This window comes from Oncorhynchus mykiss, chromosome 21, assembly GCF_057628025.1.
Source record: "Oncorhynchus mykiss isolate SJ-2025 chromosome 21, ASM5762802v1, whole genome shotgun sequence".
NCBI lineage: Eukaryota > Metazoa > Chordata > Actinopteri > Salmoniformes > Salmonidae > Oncorhynchus > Oncorhynchus mykiss.
In genome coordinates this window covers 20,807,173-20,823,525 of record NC_143042.1, presented here as the reverse complement: position 1 = coordinate 20,823,525, position 16,353 = coordinate 20,807,173, and the positions used below count along the sequence as shown (strand labels likewise).

At 43.3% G+C, this 16,353-nt stretch overlaps 2 protein-coding genes across 6 annotated transcripts in view; one reads left to right on the top strand and one right to left on the bottom strand.

Moving 5' to 3' along the window:
• LOC110500211 (receptor-type tyrosine-protein phosphatase zeta) overlaps window positions 1–8,118 on the top strand; it is a 50,776-nt gene extending 42,658 nt beyond the window's left edge. For 2 of the 4 annotated variants that reach the window (XM_036957592.2, XM_036957591.2), the window contains 8 exons: window positions 219–365; window positions 603–696; window positions 960–1,036; window positions 1,678–1,809; window positions 1,885–2,037; window positions 3,482–3,624; window positions 3,889–4,024; window positions 6,940–8,118. In XM_036957592.2, coding sequence (XP_036813487.2) covers window positions 219–365; window positions 603–696; window positions 960–1,036; window positions 1,678–1,809; window positions 1,885–2,037; window positions 3,482–3,624; window positions 3,889–4,024; window positions 6,940–7,083 — 1,026 coding nt within the window. In that variant the 3' untranslated portion in view covers window positions 7,084–8,118. Of the gene's footprint in view, window positions 1–46; window positions 83–218; window positions 366–602; window positions 697–959; window positions 1,037–1,677; window positions 2,038–3,481; window positions 3,625–3,888; window positions 4,025–6,939 lie in introns of all 4 variants that reach the window. The other 2 variants (XM_090214181.1, XM_090214180.1) reach the window with 2 other exon arrangements.
• On the bottom strand, window positions 8,002–16,060 carry LOC110500210 (HMG box-containing protein 1). 2 transcript variants are annotated; one of them, XM_036957594.2, is made up of 11 exons: window positions 15,952–16,060; window positions 14,722–14,914; window positions 14,232–14,439; window positions 13,988–14,138; window positions 13,431–13,542; window positions 10,833–10,945; window positions 10,478–10,634; window positions 10,227–10,371; window positions 9,800–10,063; window positions 9,408–9,549; window positions 8,002–9,288 (listed from the first exon to the last, which is right to left on the bottom strand). In XM_036957594.2, the coding sequence occupies exons 1-11, from the start codon at window positions 15,964–15,966 to the stop codon at window positions 9,271–9,273; spliced, it is 1,518 nt and encodes a 505-aa protein (XP_036813489.2). In that variant the 5' UTR covers window positions 15,967–16,060; the 3' UTR covers window positions 8,002–9,270. The 2 variants fall into 2 exon arrangements, with proteins under 2 accessions (XP_036813489.2, XP_036813488.2); XM_036957593.2 differs by having other exon boundaries at window positions 9,239–9,549; window positions 15,952–16,039.
• Window positions 16,061–16,353: the final 293 nt, after the last annotated feature.

Genomic DNA, 16,353 nt, shown 5'->3' with positions numbered 1-16,353 from the left:
TGTGAGTGAGAGGTCTCTCTCTGTGTTATGTCTCTCTGGTCCACAGGAGCAGTATGTGTTTATCCACGATGCCCTGGTGGAGGTGATGTGAGTGAGAGGTCTCTCTCTGTGTTATGTCTCTCTGGTCCACAGGAGCAGTATGTGTTTATCCACAATGCCGTGGTGGAGGTGATGTGAGTGAGAGGTGTCTCTCTGTGTTATGTCTCTCTGGTCCACAGGAGCAGTATGTGTTTATCCACGATGCCCTTGTGGAGGCCATCGTCAGCAGGGACACTCTGGTGACCTCTGATCTGGTCCACTCCTACGTCTCGGACCTGCTGACCACTGGGCCCTCCGGCAGGACACGCATGGAGAGACAGTTCAAGGTCAGAACACACACACAGACCCAGATGTGGGTTTGTCACAAGTGGAACCCTACACCCTAGTGTGCTACTTTCAGGGCCCTGAAAAACGTCATCTCAACCTTCCTCCTTTCCTTGAAGTAATCAATGATCAGGCATGACTTGATTGATGAATCAAGTATAGCGGGAGTGATGGTAATGTGTTGGTTATGTGGCTGATCTGGTAGTGTTATGGTAATGTTTACTACTGTCGTGGTATAGCTGGTGAGTCAGCGCAGAGCCAGACAGGCTGACTACGCCGCTGCCCTGAGAGAAGGAAACGATGACAAAAACAGGACCTCCTCTCTCATGCCGGGTGAGTTGAAGAAGCCAAACACACACAACATGAAATGGTTGGTTAGAGACAGCCATTCAGTCGATACCAGGAAGAGGGTCTCCTTCATCTTTGTCTTACCCCACCGGAGAAGAGAAATAGAAGAACATTTTGATTCAGAGTAATACAAAAATGGAATAGTTTATCTGGGCAAACCAGAAGTCTTTCAATAAATACATTCAAGCAATACTTTAGGACCACTTGAAAAGAATAGATTGGGATGTGTGTTTCTGTGTGTGCTGCAGTGGAGAGATCCAGAGTGTGTCTGTCATGTCCAGTGGAAGGAGAATCTTCAGACTACATCAACGCTTCCTATATCATGGTAAGAACAAGGTTGTCCATTTATAGAGCATTCACAGGGTCTTCATAAACACTACATACACTGTGTACAAAACATTAGGAACTGCTCTTTCCATGACATAGACTCACCAGGTGAATCCAGGTGAAAGCAATGATCCCTTATTGATGTCACCTATTAAATCCACGTCAATCAGTGTGGAGGAAGAGGAGGAGACAGGTTAACGAAGGATGTTAAGCCTCGAGACAATTGAGACATGGATTGTGTATGTGTGCCCTTCAGAGGGTGAATGGACCAGACAAAATATGTAAGTGCCTTTGAAGAGGGTATGGTATTAGGTGCCAGGGGCACCGGTTTGAGTGTGTCAAGAACTGCAATGCTACTGGGTTTATCACGCTCAACCGTTCCCCTTGTTGATCAAGAACGGTCCACCACCCAAAGTATTGTACATCCAGCCAACTTGACACAACTGTCCCTGTGGATCGCTTTCGACACCTGATTTCGACACCATGCCCCGACGAATTGAGGCTGTTCTGAGGGCAAAAGGGGTGCAAAAGGTGTTCCCAATGTTTTGTACACTCATAAATCATGTAGAAGCAAAGTCATATGTGTGTATGTTCCAGATTCATGTTGTTTATTTTGACTGTGTCTGTGCTGTGTTCCAGGGTTACCACAAGAGCAGGGAGTTTATCCTGACCCAGTCTCCTCTCCCCTCCACTGTCTCGGACTTCTGGAGAATGGTCTGGGACCACAACTCACAGCTCATCATCTCCCTGCCTGACACACACACAGCACAGGTAGCACTACACACACACACACACACAGGTCAACAGTTTCACACCTATAACGCTGTCTCGATTGTGTCCTATCAGCGCGAGGGGGAGGAGTCGTGTGCGTATTGGCCCAGTAAGGATCAGCCAATCAGCTGTGAGGGTTTCATAGTGTCATTCTCTGGAGAGGACCACATGTGTCTGGCCAACGAGGAGAGACTGGTGGTCCACGACTTCTTACTGGAGGCCACACAGGTGAGATCCAACCACACACACTCACACGTGTACACTCGCACACGCACACACACACAGATCCAACCACACACAGCCCAGCTAGCACATAACGTTCTGAGAACCATATGTTTCTTAGAGCTTGGTGAGAGAAATGGCTGATTTATGGTTATTTTGCATTCAACCTTTCCACAACTTTCTGGGAATGGCGCAGGATAGTTGCTTGCCTTTGAAACATTGTCGGCACATTTAAGGAACTTGACAAAAAAACATAATTTTCTTGGTATTTCATTACTTTAACAGAACATTTCCTAAAAGTTCAAACATGGTTACGTTTCATTTCAATGTTGGTTATGTTCTCCAACTGGTTTGGCATTGGGAATGTTCTCAGATAGTTGAGAGAACGTTAAGAAACAAGTTATTCTGTGGGAATTTCAGTACTTCAGCATAACGTTTCCTACAGGTTTCCTCGTGGTTCTATTTAAAAGTCATGTTCTCAAATTGTTCCAAGAATGTTAAGAAAACGTTCCATAAAAACAGAAGAAAGTGTTTGTAACATTCAGAGAACTTTCTAAGAATGTTATTTATTTCTCAGCATCAACATAACTCTCTCTATCCTCTATCTTGTTAAGTGTGTTGGCCACGCCCACTAATTGTCCACATCTGATCTTAGTGAGTTCTTGTTTCACAGAGTGTTTATTGGTAGTCTTACGCAAATCTACTTTGAAACAAAAGTATTTGTTGAAATGTATAACATTTTGAGTTTGCATCCCAATGTCCACCTTATATACATCACAGAAGACTGAAATGTAACAAAACTGTTTCACATAGAAACCAAATGTTTCTGTTTTTTTAAATAATGTTTATTAATGATGAAATTATGAAAAATATTAATAACATTCCACCCATTAGGCAACTAGAAGGTGATTTGGTTGACTGCAGAAAAGGGCTACTAAGGAAATTAATTTCCATGTGTCCTATCTGTGCTTGGAGTTCAAACATGTTTTGAACCCAAAATAATCTAGCAGTGTTATTAAAAGTTTTATTGAAACATTCTTTGAACATTTTTAAGGAAGTTGTTAAAAAACCTCCAAATACCCTATAATTTAATTTCTCAGAGGGTTAATAAAACCTTCCAGGGAAACATTCAAGGAACCAAAGTAAAACACTCTCAGAACCTCCCTGGCTGCAAACTAAAAATAAACATTCCCAGAACAGGCAACATTTTCACTTCTGTTCTCAGAACGTTTAAAAAACGTTCAATTTTACCGGTCAGAAAGCATATTGGCTTTGTTCCCACAACCAATGTGAAACCAAAAACATACGTTACCACAACTTTCAAGGAACCAAATGTGCTAGCTGGGAGAGATCAAACTAGACACACACACACACACACACAAATGAGGACCACACACAAACGAGAACTACACATACACACACCCACACTCCTCACTCTCTCTTTCCCCAGGATAACTATGTCCTGGAGGTGCGTCAGTACATGTCCCCCTGCTGGCCCAACCCAGACAGCCCTGTCAGCGGTACCTTCCAGCTGCTCAACATTATCACAGAGGACAGCAGACAGAGAGAAGGAACCATAGTCGTGCATGACCGGTGAGTCACTGCTCTCCTCTGTTCCTCGAGTCTTCTCTGTTCCCTCTGTGTTCTCTGGGGTTGGGAGGTCAGCTGAGGGCCGGTAGGGTGCGAGGAGTCTTATTTGAAGAGTGTGTTAACTCACTGATGGGAACTGATTTCACCGATTCACCATATAAAGTGCTTTTTGTTCCATGAGTAGTTGGTTCATTCTGTGTTTGAGACTTGGGTGTTGTTTCTGTAATTGGTTCATAGCATATTTTCCCCTGTCTGTGTCTGTGTTAGGCTGGGTGGCTCGGTGGCGGGGCTGTTCTGTGCCCTCACCACCCTGGCACAGCAGCTGGAGCATCAGGGCTCTGTGGATGTGTACCAGGTGGCACGGATGACTAACCTCATGAGGCCTGGTGTCTTCAATGACATGGTATGTCCTGGAACAGCACACACACAACACAGAAACCCAGGGAACATAGCACAGCTCAAACATAGACACATACATACTCACACCAGGCTGATTATATAGACTAGACGTAACATAGTAAACGAAAATTCGGGACATTCAAATGAGTATGATTGTTACGTTTGGTATGGTTACATAAGGCAGAAGGTTACTTAGGTAAAACAAAAGGACAGGTGTTGGTCGGGGTGGATGGGTGGTCGTTTAACACGAACATCTATCAACCCTAAGGTTGCGTTTTCAAATCTCATCACAGACAACTTTAGCAACTTTGCAACTACTTTCTTCTTTTTTAGCTACTTTGCAACTACTTAGCATGTTAGCTAACCCTTACCCAAACCCTAAACTTAAAACCTGTTACGGCTGCTGTCCCTGTACAGGGATCAACATCAGCGGAAATTTCAAAGTGACAACTAATAGTACTCGATACAACTCAAACTTTCATTAAAACACACATGCAGGGTACTCAATTAAAGCTACACTCGTTGTGAATCTAGCCAACATGTCAGATTTTTTAAATGCTTTTCGGCGAAAGCATGAGAAGCTATTATCTGATAGCATGCAACCCCCGAAATAACCAAAGGGGACGTAAACAAAATAATTAGCGTGGCCGGCGCTACACAAAACGCAGAAATAAAATATAAAACATTCATTACCTTTGACGAGCTTCTTTGTTGGCACTCCTATATGTCCCATAAACATCACAATTGGGTCTTTTTTTCGATTAAATCCGTCCATGTATACCCAAAATGTCCATTTATGAAGCCCGTCTGATCCATGAAAAAGCACCGTTCCAAAAAAGTTATCTATAAACTTTGACAAAACACTTCAAACTACTTTTGTAATCCAACTTTAGGTATTAGTAAACGTTAATAATCGATCAAATTGATCACGGAGCGATCTGTATTCAATAGCAGCACGTTTTGAAATCATGGTCCACATTCTCTCTTTCATAACTTCCTGTGGTGTGCTCGACGACAGGAAGTGCCTATTCCTTTTACCAAGGATTAATTTAAAATCAATTGACAGTACTGGCGACATCGTGTGGAAGCTGTAGGCATTGTAAACAGGGCCCTATCTATTTTCCCTTACCATAGACAATACAGAGACTGGCGGAGGGATATTTTTGGGGTTTTTTTTGTGAACAGTTTTCCTTGGGATTTTTCCTGCTAAACTCGTTCTGTTATAGTCACAGACATGATTTAACCAGTTTTATAAACTTCAGAGTGTTTTCTATCCACACATACTAATCATATGCATATACTATATTCCTGGCATGAGTAGCAGGACATTGAAATGTTGCGCGATTTTTAACAAAAAGCTGCAAAAATTCGCAGCCTCTTTAACTTAACACTTTAACCTAACTCCTAAACCTAACCTTAAACCTAACCATTTACCCCTAGCCTAGCTAATGTTAGCAACCTAGCTAATGTTGGCATTAGCCACCGAGCTAACGTTAGCCACAACTAATTGTAATTCGTAATATATCATGCGTATTGCAAATTCGTAACATATTGTACTAATTGCAATTTGTAACATATTGTACTAATTGCAATTTGTAACATATTGTACTAATTGCAATTTGTAACGTATTGTACTAATTGCAATTCGTAACATATCATATGAATTGTAATTCGCTAACATGAGCCACAACAAATTGGAATTTGTAACATATCATACGTAAACACATTCGTAACATATTGTACGAAATGCAATTCGTAACATATCATACAAATTATAATTTGTAACATATCATATAAATTATAATTCATTACATATTATAAGAAATGGATTATGGACATCCATAAATGAATACATACCATACCAAACGAAACATTTCACACTCATTTGGGTCTGACGGATTTTAATTTACTATGTTACGCCTGAGTCCAGGTTGCACACACACACACACCTTACACAAACAGCTCACATAGCTCACAAAGTTAGCCTACACTCACACCTGCACACCATACATAGTTAGCTCACTCACACACTGCTCACAAGTAGCTCTCACACACCAGAGTGCGAATTACACCATGACATTCGGGGGGTCTCTATTGAGTGCATGCTCTTGCATTAGCCTAATAATAAAGACTTAATTTAAACAGTCAAATGAGTTAACTTTTAATGTGGCATGAACACAACTAGTTGATATTTTCAACTGATCAAATTTTGTCATGCAAATAACTTCAAAAGTAGGCTACCTGTGCATGTTTGTCCACTCCAAAATATTTCCAGCACCAACAAGTATGTATGCCTCATGACATCCAGCGATTGCCATTGATAAGGTCTACACTAATTGATGCGTCTTGCTGACAAATTTGACACCCAAAATGAGGCTGAAACTGTCCTGGAAAAAACGTGATGGACAGCCTAACACGCAACTTACAAGACTAGGCTATAATGTGTATTGACTATGAACTTCAAATAGGCCTACCGGTAGCCAGTGTGTACTTGTAAAAAAAATAATTAAAAGGCGAGTAAACTCTGATTGCCGGTCGCGGTGAAAACAGTAACGCTCCCAATACTTTCAATGCATTTTTATGAAAAAGGTGGGTAAACTTGCATTTACCTTCCACTAAGCCTAAGCCATAAAAACAGGCCCAGACCTTTATGCCTCCTGCACCAAACTTTACAGTTGGCACTATGCATTCTGGCAGGTATTCTCCTGGCATCCGCCGAACCCAGATTCGTCCGTCGGACTGCCAGATGGTGAAGCGCCATCAAAAAAATTGAGGAATGGATAAATTTGCATTATTTAGAGACCCCCCCCCCCCAAAAAAAAAAAATGTGGGGACTTTTGTTGCATTTAGGGGAGATAACATCTCATTCAGGGGAGCTGAGCCCTTTACTGACTCTGTCTTTCACCTCTCCACTCCTAGGAGCAGTACCAGTTCATGTACAGGGCCGTGTTGAGTCTGGTGGACAGCCAGGAAGACCAGAGGGCCCTACAGTCCCCTGAGACCAACGATTCAGTTCTCCTGGGGGCCACCACTGCAGCAGAGAGCCTGGAGTCCCTCATGTAACCTCTCACACACAGAGACACATACACACACACACACACACTCCAAGGAGCACCACACACTCTGGAAAATACACTGTGCTCTATGTCCTTCACTATCTCAATCATCCCGAGAGAGAATATTGCCTTTTTTTGTATCAGTCGTTTGCAACGTGAGCTAGCCACTAGTGGATTGTGATTAATAGGCTTAGCTGGCTACAAAATACATGAGATTACGCATCCAATTATCAGAATAAAACATACTGTTTGTCGTGTATGACCACACGTTGCAACTGGCTGCTAGGGGCTGGTATTCTGTGCCTTTTGTAATTCATGTTGTACTTGTACTTAACTGTTTGATACTATGTCTTTGTGACTAATGCCAAATGTTCTGTACTCTTTTTTTTTTTTTTTAAGGTGATCACTGTCTTGCTTAAAGTTTGTTTCAGTTTTTGAGTTACTTGATTTAACTATCTATCCCTTTGAAACGTCTTATTTGTAGGTAATTACTTAAAAGGGAAAAATATCCTTCCTATATTCTGTCATTCGATCTACTGTATGTTTCTTCTCGCTCTTGTGGATGACTTGTGTAAATACTGGTGTTAAACATGTAGAATAAGAGATGATCCGTTGGAAAGGTGAAATTATATAATATTATCTCATATTATGTAAATAATAATAATTGACCACTATCAAAAGGCCAAATGTATTTAAACATCTAGATTTGATATTTTACTATGAAGTTGGCTTTCTAGCCATTTACAAACATTACTGGTGTTTATTTTCATCCACTTTTTTCGGGGGGGGGGGGGGGGGGGGGGGGTTATTACTGTGATAATTGAGTTCAAATTTCGATAATGCTTATTTCTTGTGTTTTGATCTTTTTTTAACATTATAAAGTTTGGACTATTCAGTAGTCATAAGATTACTATAAACAGCACTGTACATTTGAACAGATCCATGCTTTTATTTATACTATAATACATTGTATTGTGGGTAAAAGTTTGAGGAGGACCTGTACATTCTTGATGAAGAGAAATAAATAAACTAATCAAATCAATTTCACAATCTTGATCGCTAAACTGAGATTGAGTCAGAAATTATACTTGCATACTTGAATTATACGTTACATATACATGTAGATGTACACAACACATATACATAAAGTGTATATAGTGCATAATTGCCGTGAGAATATGCATGTCCGTCCCATAGGTATGTTAACATCATTATAATATAACACATCATTATTATTACATGGCCTATTCATTTGTCACACACCCAGTGCACTTGACCCGGGTAAGATATGCCCAGTTCCAAACCAACCCCTACCCACTAGACACTAGTGTAGATACGTGATTAATAAATACGATCTACTTTAAAGGAAACGTCCAATCAAAAACTATGATGTCGCAAGTGACACTTTGCTTCTTGAAAGCTGCTGACATGCAAACATTTTGGTATCAACAATGGACTAATGTAACAAACACCAAAAGAGAGTTTAAGTGCCTAAGGGGTAGGTGTCCATTTGGAATACAGCAAGAATCAAGGTTAAGCACATATCCCACCCACCCCTCCCTCCCTCCCTTCCCCTGTATATATGTACAAAGTCTAAATCAGATTTTCTTTTGTGCAATAATATAGAGTTATACAAATATAGGCATAAGAATAATCGGAAGCATTTTTTTAATTCCCTAGACTGATCTCTGGTTGAAAAATAGACGTTTAGTTTTCACCTCCCCCTTTTCTACTCTACAGCACCACATGGGCTCATGTTTTTCAAGCTATAAGGTATGAAATTACCAGAAATCAATCAAAATGATTTAAAAAGAATACAATCTTGCTTTGGAAGATTAAGGCAAGTCGGACATTAAAAAAATATCTTATATTCAAGCACAGTTAGTATATTATATATACTGTATATATCTATATATATATATTTTTTTCTTACGTAAATCTCTATTTGTTTAGAAAGCAAGCATACCCCGAATCACAGTAGAGTAACGTCACAGGAAGTGTAGCTGGCTCTAAAGTGTGTGTGTGTGTGCGTGCGTGTGCGCGCGTGTCTTCCTCAGCTCAGGAGTGGTAGCTGGTTTGAGCATGTACTGCCTCCCCCCATTACACCCCTCTTCTCGGCGTGCCCTCCCCTCCATCGCCTCCCTCTCTTTTCTCCTGTCATCTGCCTCATCCCTCTCTCGTGTGTCTGCGCCTCTTAGTTCCCCTGGGAACCCTGTAACGGAGAACAAGTTAAAGAGAGAAGAAAGGTTAGGTACAGTTCCAAGGGGCTGATATTGAAATGACCACCATGCAAGAGTCTTTTTAGGATATGTGTGTGTGTCCTCTCCTCACGGAGTTGGTTCTCTTGCGTTTCCAGCAGTCAGGGTTGAGTCTCTTCTGCTCGTCAGCCAGAGCCTTGGCCTCCATGGTGTACATCCTCCTCTCCTCTCCTCGCATCTTCTTCCACTTCTCTCCCAGGATCACACTGATCGCTCTGAGGGCAGCACACACACACACACACAATAATGTGTTACATTCACTTGATTGATTAGTCAAGGGAATTTGGGGATTTTTTTGCACACACAAATTTACACACACACACACACACACACACACACACACACACACACACACACACACACACACACACACACACACACACACACACACACACACACACACACACACACACACACACACACACACACACACACACACACACACACACACACACACACACACACCTGTTGTCCTTCCCAGGGTACATCTGGGTGTACTCCAACCGGAACTTCTTTGCGAATAGCATGAATGCATTCATTGGCCGCTTGCACTTTGTGGGCGAAGCCCCGCCGGCTGCTCCCGAGTCCTGCTGGCTCTTAATTGGCTTGTTGTGGTGTGCGTCTTGGTCGGGGCTGACGGCGCCCCCGCCGGACTGGGAGGCCCTACGCTGCCGGGCCATGCTGCTCAGAACGTACACCGCCGACGAGTCCAGGGGAGTGAAGTCATAACTGGTGTGAACAACACAGGAACACAAAGAAGACTCACACACTGAGATCTGAGGGGCTTTAGCTCAGGGGGACTAACACAGTCTTGAGCCGCGTGTCACACATGGTTTGTAAAGTACAGAATGGACACTACTGCCGCTATTGAACTAATGCTGAGGGGTTTCACCTCCTGAACGTGTCGAACACCAGGGAGTCGTCAGTGTGGACGGCATCTCTGTGTCCAGGAGGCAGACACACGTCTCCCACCATCACCTCATAGCACGGGATCCCATACTGCACCACGGTCAGACTGGGGTAGAACGACGACCAGCCTGCCACAAGAACACACACGCGTTAGAGAAACACACGTTACACACATACACCTTATAATTTACATACGTTACACACACACCACCCACACACACCCGGGCCTCCTACCTTTGTTTCTGACGTAGAACGGGTGGTCCAGCTGACACTCAGAGGACAGAAGACACTCCCCACAGGCACCTGGGTCAAAGGTCAGCTTGAGGACGGACTGCCCGAACGCCCGGCTCTCTGTGTGGGACACCAGCCTCAAGCCCTCACGACCATAGCCCTGAGGACAAGACAAAACAGAGTTACTGATGGGGAACTTTACTCACAAGGGGCTCATAGGGAGATAGGAGATGATAGGAGACCACATTAAAGAATTTCAGTTAAACTGTGTTACTCAGGAACTCATTAGTCCACTGAGCTAGGCATTATTGTACCTTCAGGGAAAGTGATATTGCCTCTAAATGAGTATGTACTGTACCTTCAGGGGGCGGGTTATAGCCTCTGCCTCATCGTCTGAGTCTTCGTCTGACACCAGTTCCTCAGCATCCTGCCACTCCACACTAGAACCCTTATGGAACCGCAGACGAGTGCCTGAGGACACAAGAAGAAATGTATAGAAAACGGATTAATGGTCATTACACAACACGGTCAGGTGTTCGGTCCCGGAAGTGATCACATAGACATATACAGTCAGTGCCCAGTTTATTAAGTACATCCTGAATTCTTTGGGCATGGATTCTACAAGGTGTCAGAAACTCTTGTACAATCCATGCCTAATTGGTATCAAGGGATCTAACGTGTACCAGGACAACACTCCCTACACCAGTACAACACCAGCCTGTACTGTTGACACCAGGCAGGATGTGTCCATCAACTCATGCTGCTTACGCTAAATCGAGCCAGACGCAACAGGAACCGGGATTCGTGTTTCCACTCCTCAGTTGTCCAGTATGATCACGTGCCCACTGGAGCCGCTTCTTCTTGTTTTTATCTGATAGTAGTGGAACACGGTCTGTTTGCGTCTGTCTACCTGTTAGCGTGGAAGATTCTTTCCATTCTCCTTCAACCTCTCTCATCAACAAGCTGTTTTCGCCATCAGAGCTGCTGCTGACTGGATGTTTTTTGTTTGTCGCACCATTCTCTGTAAACCTTAGACACCGTCATGCTTGAAAAGCCCGGGAGGGCGGCCGATTCTGAGATACTAACAGTGATGATCATGCCATGCTCAAAGTTGATATGGTCACTCGTTTTGCTCATTCTAACTGAATGCCTCGATATCTGTCTGCCTGCATTATACAGCAAGCCACAGTCACATGACTCACTGTCTGTAGGGTCAATCCATTTTCATAAAAGGGGTGACGTAGCTAATAAACTAGCCGATAAGTGCATATATATATATATAGTATATATATATATATATAGTATATCACAAAAGTGAGTACACCCCTCACATTTCTGTAAATATTTGAGCGTATCTTTTCATGTGACAACACTGAAGAAATGACACTTTGCTACAATGTAAAGTAGTGAGTGTACAGCTTGTATAACAGTGTAAACTTGCTGTCCCCTCAAAATAACTCAACACACAGCCATTAATGTCTAAACCGCTGGCAACAAAAGTGAGTACACCCCTCAGTGAAAATGTCCAAATTAGGCCCAATTAGCCATTTTCCCTCCCCGGTGTCATGTGACTCGTTAGTGTTACAAGGTCTCAGGTGTGAATGGGGAGCAGATGTGTTAAATTTGGTGTCATCGCTCTCACACTCCCTCATACTGACTGGTCACTGGAAGTTCAACATGGCACCTCATGGCAAAGAACTCTCTGAGGATCTGAAAAAATAATTGTTGTCTACATAAAGATGGCCTGGGCTATAAGAAGATTGCCAAGACCCTGAAACTGAGCTGCAGCACGGTGGCCAAGACCATACAACGGTTTAACTGGACAGGTTCCACTCAGAACAGGCCTCGCCATGGTCGACCAAAGAAGTTGAGTGCACGTGCTCAGCTTCATATCCAGAAGTTGTCTTTGGGAAATAGAAGTATGAGTGCTGCCAGCATTGCTGCAGAGGTTGAAGGGGTGGGGGGTCAGCCTGTCAGTGCTCAGACCATACGCCGTACACTGCATCAAATTGGTCTGCATGGCTGTCGTCCCAAAAGGAAGCCTCTTCTAAAGATGATGCACAAGAAAGCCCGCAAGCAGTTTGTGGAAGACAAGCAGACTAAGGACATGGATTACTGGAACCATGTCCTGTGGTCTGATGAGACCAAGATAAACTTATTTGGTTCAGATGGTGTCAAGCGTGTGTGACGGCAACCAGGTGAGGAGCATAAAGAAAGACAAGTGTGTCTTGCCTACAGTCAAGCATGGTGGTGGGAGTGTCATGGTCTGGGGCTGCATGAGTGCTGCCGGCACTGGGGAGTTACAGTTCATTGAGGGAACCATGAATGCCAACATGTACTGTGACATACTGAAGCAGAGCATGATCCCCTCCCTTCGGAGACTGGGCCGCAGGGCAGTATTCCAACATGATAACGACCCCAAGACGACCACTGCCTTGCTAAAGAAGCTGAGGGTAAAGGTGATGGACTGGCCAAGCATGTCTCCAGACCTAAACTCTATTGAGCATCTGTGGGGCATCCTCAAACGGAAGGTGGAGGAGTGCAAGGTCTCTAACATCCACCAGCTCCGTGATGTCGTCATGGAGGAGTGGAAGAGGACTCCAGTGGCAACCTGTGAAGCTCTGGTGAACTCCATGCCCAAGAGGGTTAAGGCAGTGCTGGAAAATTATGGTGGCCACACAAAATATTGACACTTTGGGCCCAATTTGGACATTTTCACTTAGGGGTGTACTCACTTTTGTTGCCAGCGGTTTAGACATGAATGGCTGTGTGTTGAGTTATTTTGAGGGGACAGAAAATTTACACTGTTATACAAGTTGTACACTCACTACTTTACATTGTAGCAAAGTGTCATTTCTTCAGTGTTGTCACATGAAAAGATATACTCAAATATTTACAAAAATGTGAGGGGTGTACTCACTTTTGTAATATACTGTGTGTATATATATATGTGTACCTTTGAGGAAGCAGTGCCAAGCAGTAGGTGGCCAGGAGTGGCTCCAGCCCATGTCCTCGTCATCAGACACAGAGGAGTGACAGGACACAGCAGACTCACACTCACTACTGACCTGTAGAGAGGAGAGAGATCAGAGGGGATTATCACCAAAGCAGGATCAGTTAGTTAGCTAGATAACTTTCACTCTCAAACAACTCCATATTTCTAATTCATGGGGAAAGACGATCCACTTAATATTCTCAGTAAAAGCAGTGCGTTTGCTGCACTGGTCCAGTGTTGCCACCAGTGCAGCATGAATGTAGTGTAGCATAACGTGCACAGCGGTCTAAGGCACTGCATCTCGTGCAAGAGGCGGCACTACAGTCCCTGGTTTGAATCCAGGCTGAATCACATCCGGCCGTGATTGGTAGTCCCAGAGGGCGGCGCACAATTGGCCCAGTCGTCTGGGTTTGGCCGGGGTAGGCCCTCATTGTAAATAAGAATTTGTTCTTAACTGACTTGCCTAGTTCTTAACTGACATACCTAAATAAAATAAATAAATAAATTATAGCTCTTACCCTGACTCGCCTGCTGCGCTCCCTGTGTTGGCCTCTAGAGGGCAGGCTGCTGGAGGTCAGGGGAGGCCGGGTGTGGGGAGGCCGGGTGTGGGGAGGCCGTGCGTAGGAATGGAGGTTGCTACTGGTGCCAAAGATGTGGACGGGAGTTGACCTGGGGTAGTTCAAAATGGACAGTTATGAAGTATTAAAACGGGAGCAGGTGTGTGTGTGTGTGTGTGTGTGTGTGGTACAGTAACAACCCTACCTGACGACCTGAGTGGAACCCTGTAGTAGGGGACTCTGGGGGCCTGTGGCGATGTGAGCTAGCTGTGTGAGCCAGTGTGTGTCCAGGGGCCCGGCCGTATGAGTCTGTGTGTGTCCGTCACGTTCCTGATGGGACACCCCTGCCCCCACTTGAAACACGGTGGGGGCTGTCTGGTCCTCCTCCACCTCCTCCAGCTCCGGGAGGTCATCTAAGGGGAAATTACAGAAATGTAATAACTAGGTTGATCAGAGTTCATTTAAGGGGTTAAATATGTCAACAGAATAGCTAGAATGAACAGAGATCTAAAAGCATGATGTTTCACAGTAAATCAGGAATTATGTATTTGTATCACTCTGCTTAATGATGTACAAAAGGTGCTTTATAATTTAAAAATAGGGTAATAATTTACCATAATATTTACCTGTATAAAGCATAGCCTACATTGCACATCTATAATCACATCATAATCATGACATTGGCTTATGATTACCGTATTCCATGTGGCTGTCACTGGTGGGGCATCCGGGGGAGGAGGGCAGCTGTTCTTCACACTGGAGCAGGACCAATCCCTGGTCTCTACCTGCCTCTGGCCCTGGCCCTGGGATATCCAACATACTACTGCTGCTGCTCAGAGGACTCTTAATTTCCCACACCATGTTATAATGCTTCTTTAGGTCATCTGACTGGACACAAACACACAATCCATTCATTCATTAACGTTTTATTAACAATGTTATTGAACGTGAGCACAATAAAACTGGTATGTGTTACTAGGGGGACCACATTTAAAAAACCCAAATGCGGGACAATAGGATGATTTTACGGGACTTTCGCGGGACAGTGTACCCTGGTGTATAAAATTGGAAAGGGGCGTTGAAGTGGGAAAAAAGGGGGTGCGATGAGGAAGGGATGGATGGGGGGGCTGGGGGATTTTTCTTATGCAGAACCAATTACGCCTATGCCATTTGTCAACATTTGTGGTGGAAATTGCAGCTATAACAAGAAAAAGTAACACTCATATAATTGTATAAACAACGCACCATCATAATGAGTCAAATTAGTGAGATAACTTTTTCCATTCAATTTCGCAACAGCGTCATGTGATGCAGGCCTTGTTTATAAACGTTCGGGACCTCGCGCATGCGCATTTGCGCTCATTCATTCAATACCGTGAAAGGACGATGATAACTCACTCGCATAAGTTAAAATCACGGAAATATCTCACAAATAAGTTATACACGGCATCGACAGCTAACTATATTACTGCCGGTTGATTTGGTTAACAACGAAATGATTACATAGTAATACACGATCCCATTGATTTGGAAAACGCAACCTAATTTGGCCAAGGCTTAGTCAAAACACAGAAGTGTCGAGTTGACAGAAAACACCGTTTAAAAATCGACAAGTATTGGACCTTGTGCTATATGCGGAAGCATAAAAGACAAAAACATGTCACGTGGAGCAAATGTTAATATTTGTATACAATGAAATTAAAGAATGAAAGAGCCTATGCATTCGTCTCTTGCTCAAGCTGGTAAGAAAACTAAACGCCAACAATGAAATTTGTGTGCGATCTGACATGTCATTCGAAACTGAAGAAGGCAATCCCAACTTCGCTTTTTTCCTATGCACCTTTAAGGTTCTGCTATTTATTTATTAATTTCGTTGAAATAAACTCTGTCTACAGTATTTCTAATAAACTTTCTTTGCAACTCACCAAAACAGTCGCCATCAAGTGAGAGATAAATATTATTCTTTTTCGCAAACATTATTGGTGGCTTCAGACGTCAATCTATGGCTTCTCTCTTGGTAATTGGTTATTCACTAAGTAAATACACCCTCATATTTGTTTGCGCTGTTCCTTTTGGCTGTAATCCATGTCCCTCATCTCTCAGAGATGGCTCTAATTGGACGACTTCGTGCAACTAGCTATTGTAGTTTTTATACTGTATGAAGTTTGGTAACAGTTTTGACTACAATGTCAAGGACTGGCACACAAAGCCAGTCAAAAATAAAAGGCACAGACTGTCTTTGATAAAAGGTTTGTAAACATGCATGCATTTGCTGTTTGCTTTTACCTGTGTGATATACACACCAGATACGTTTTTAAAAGGTTTTC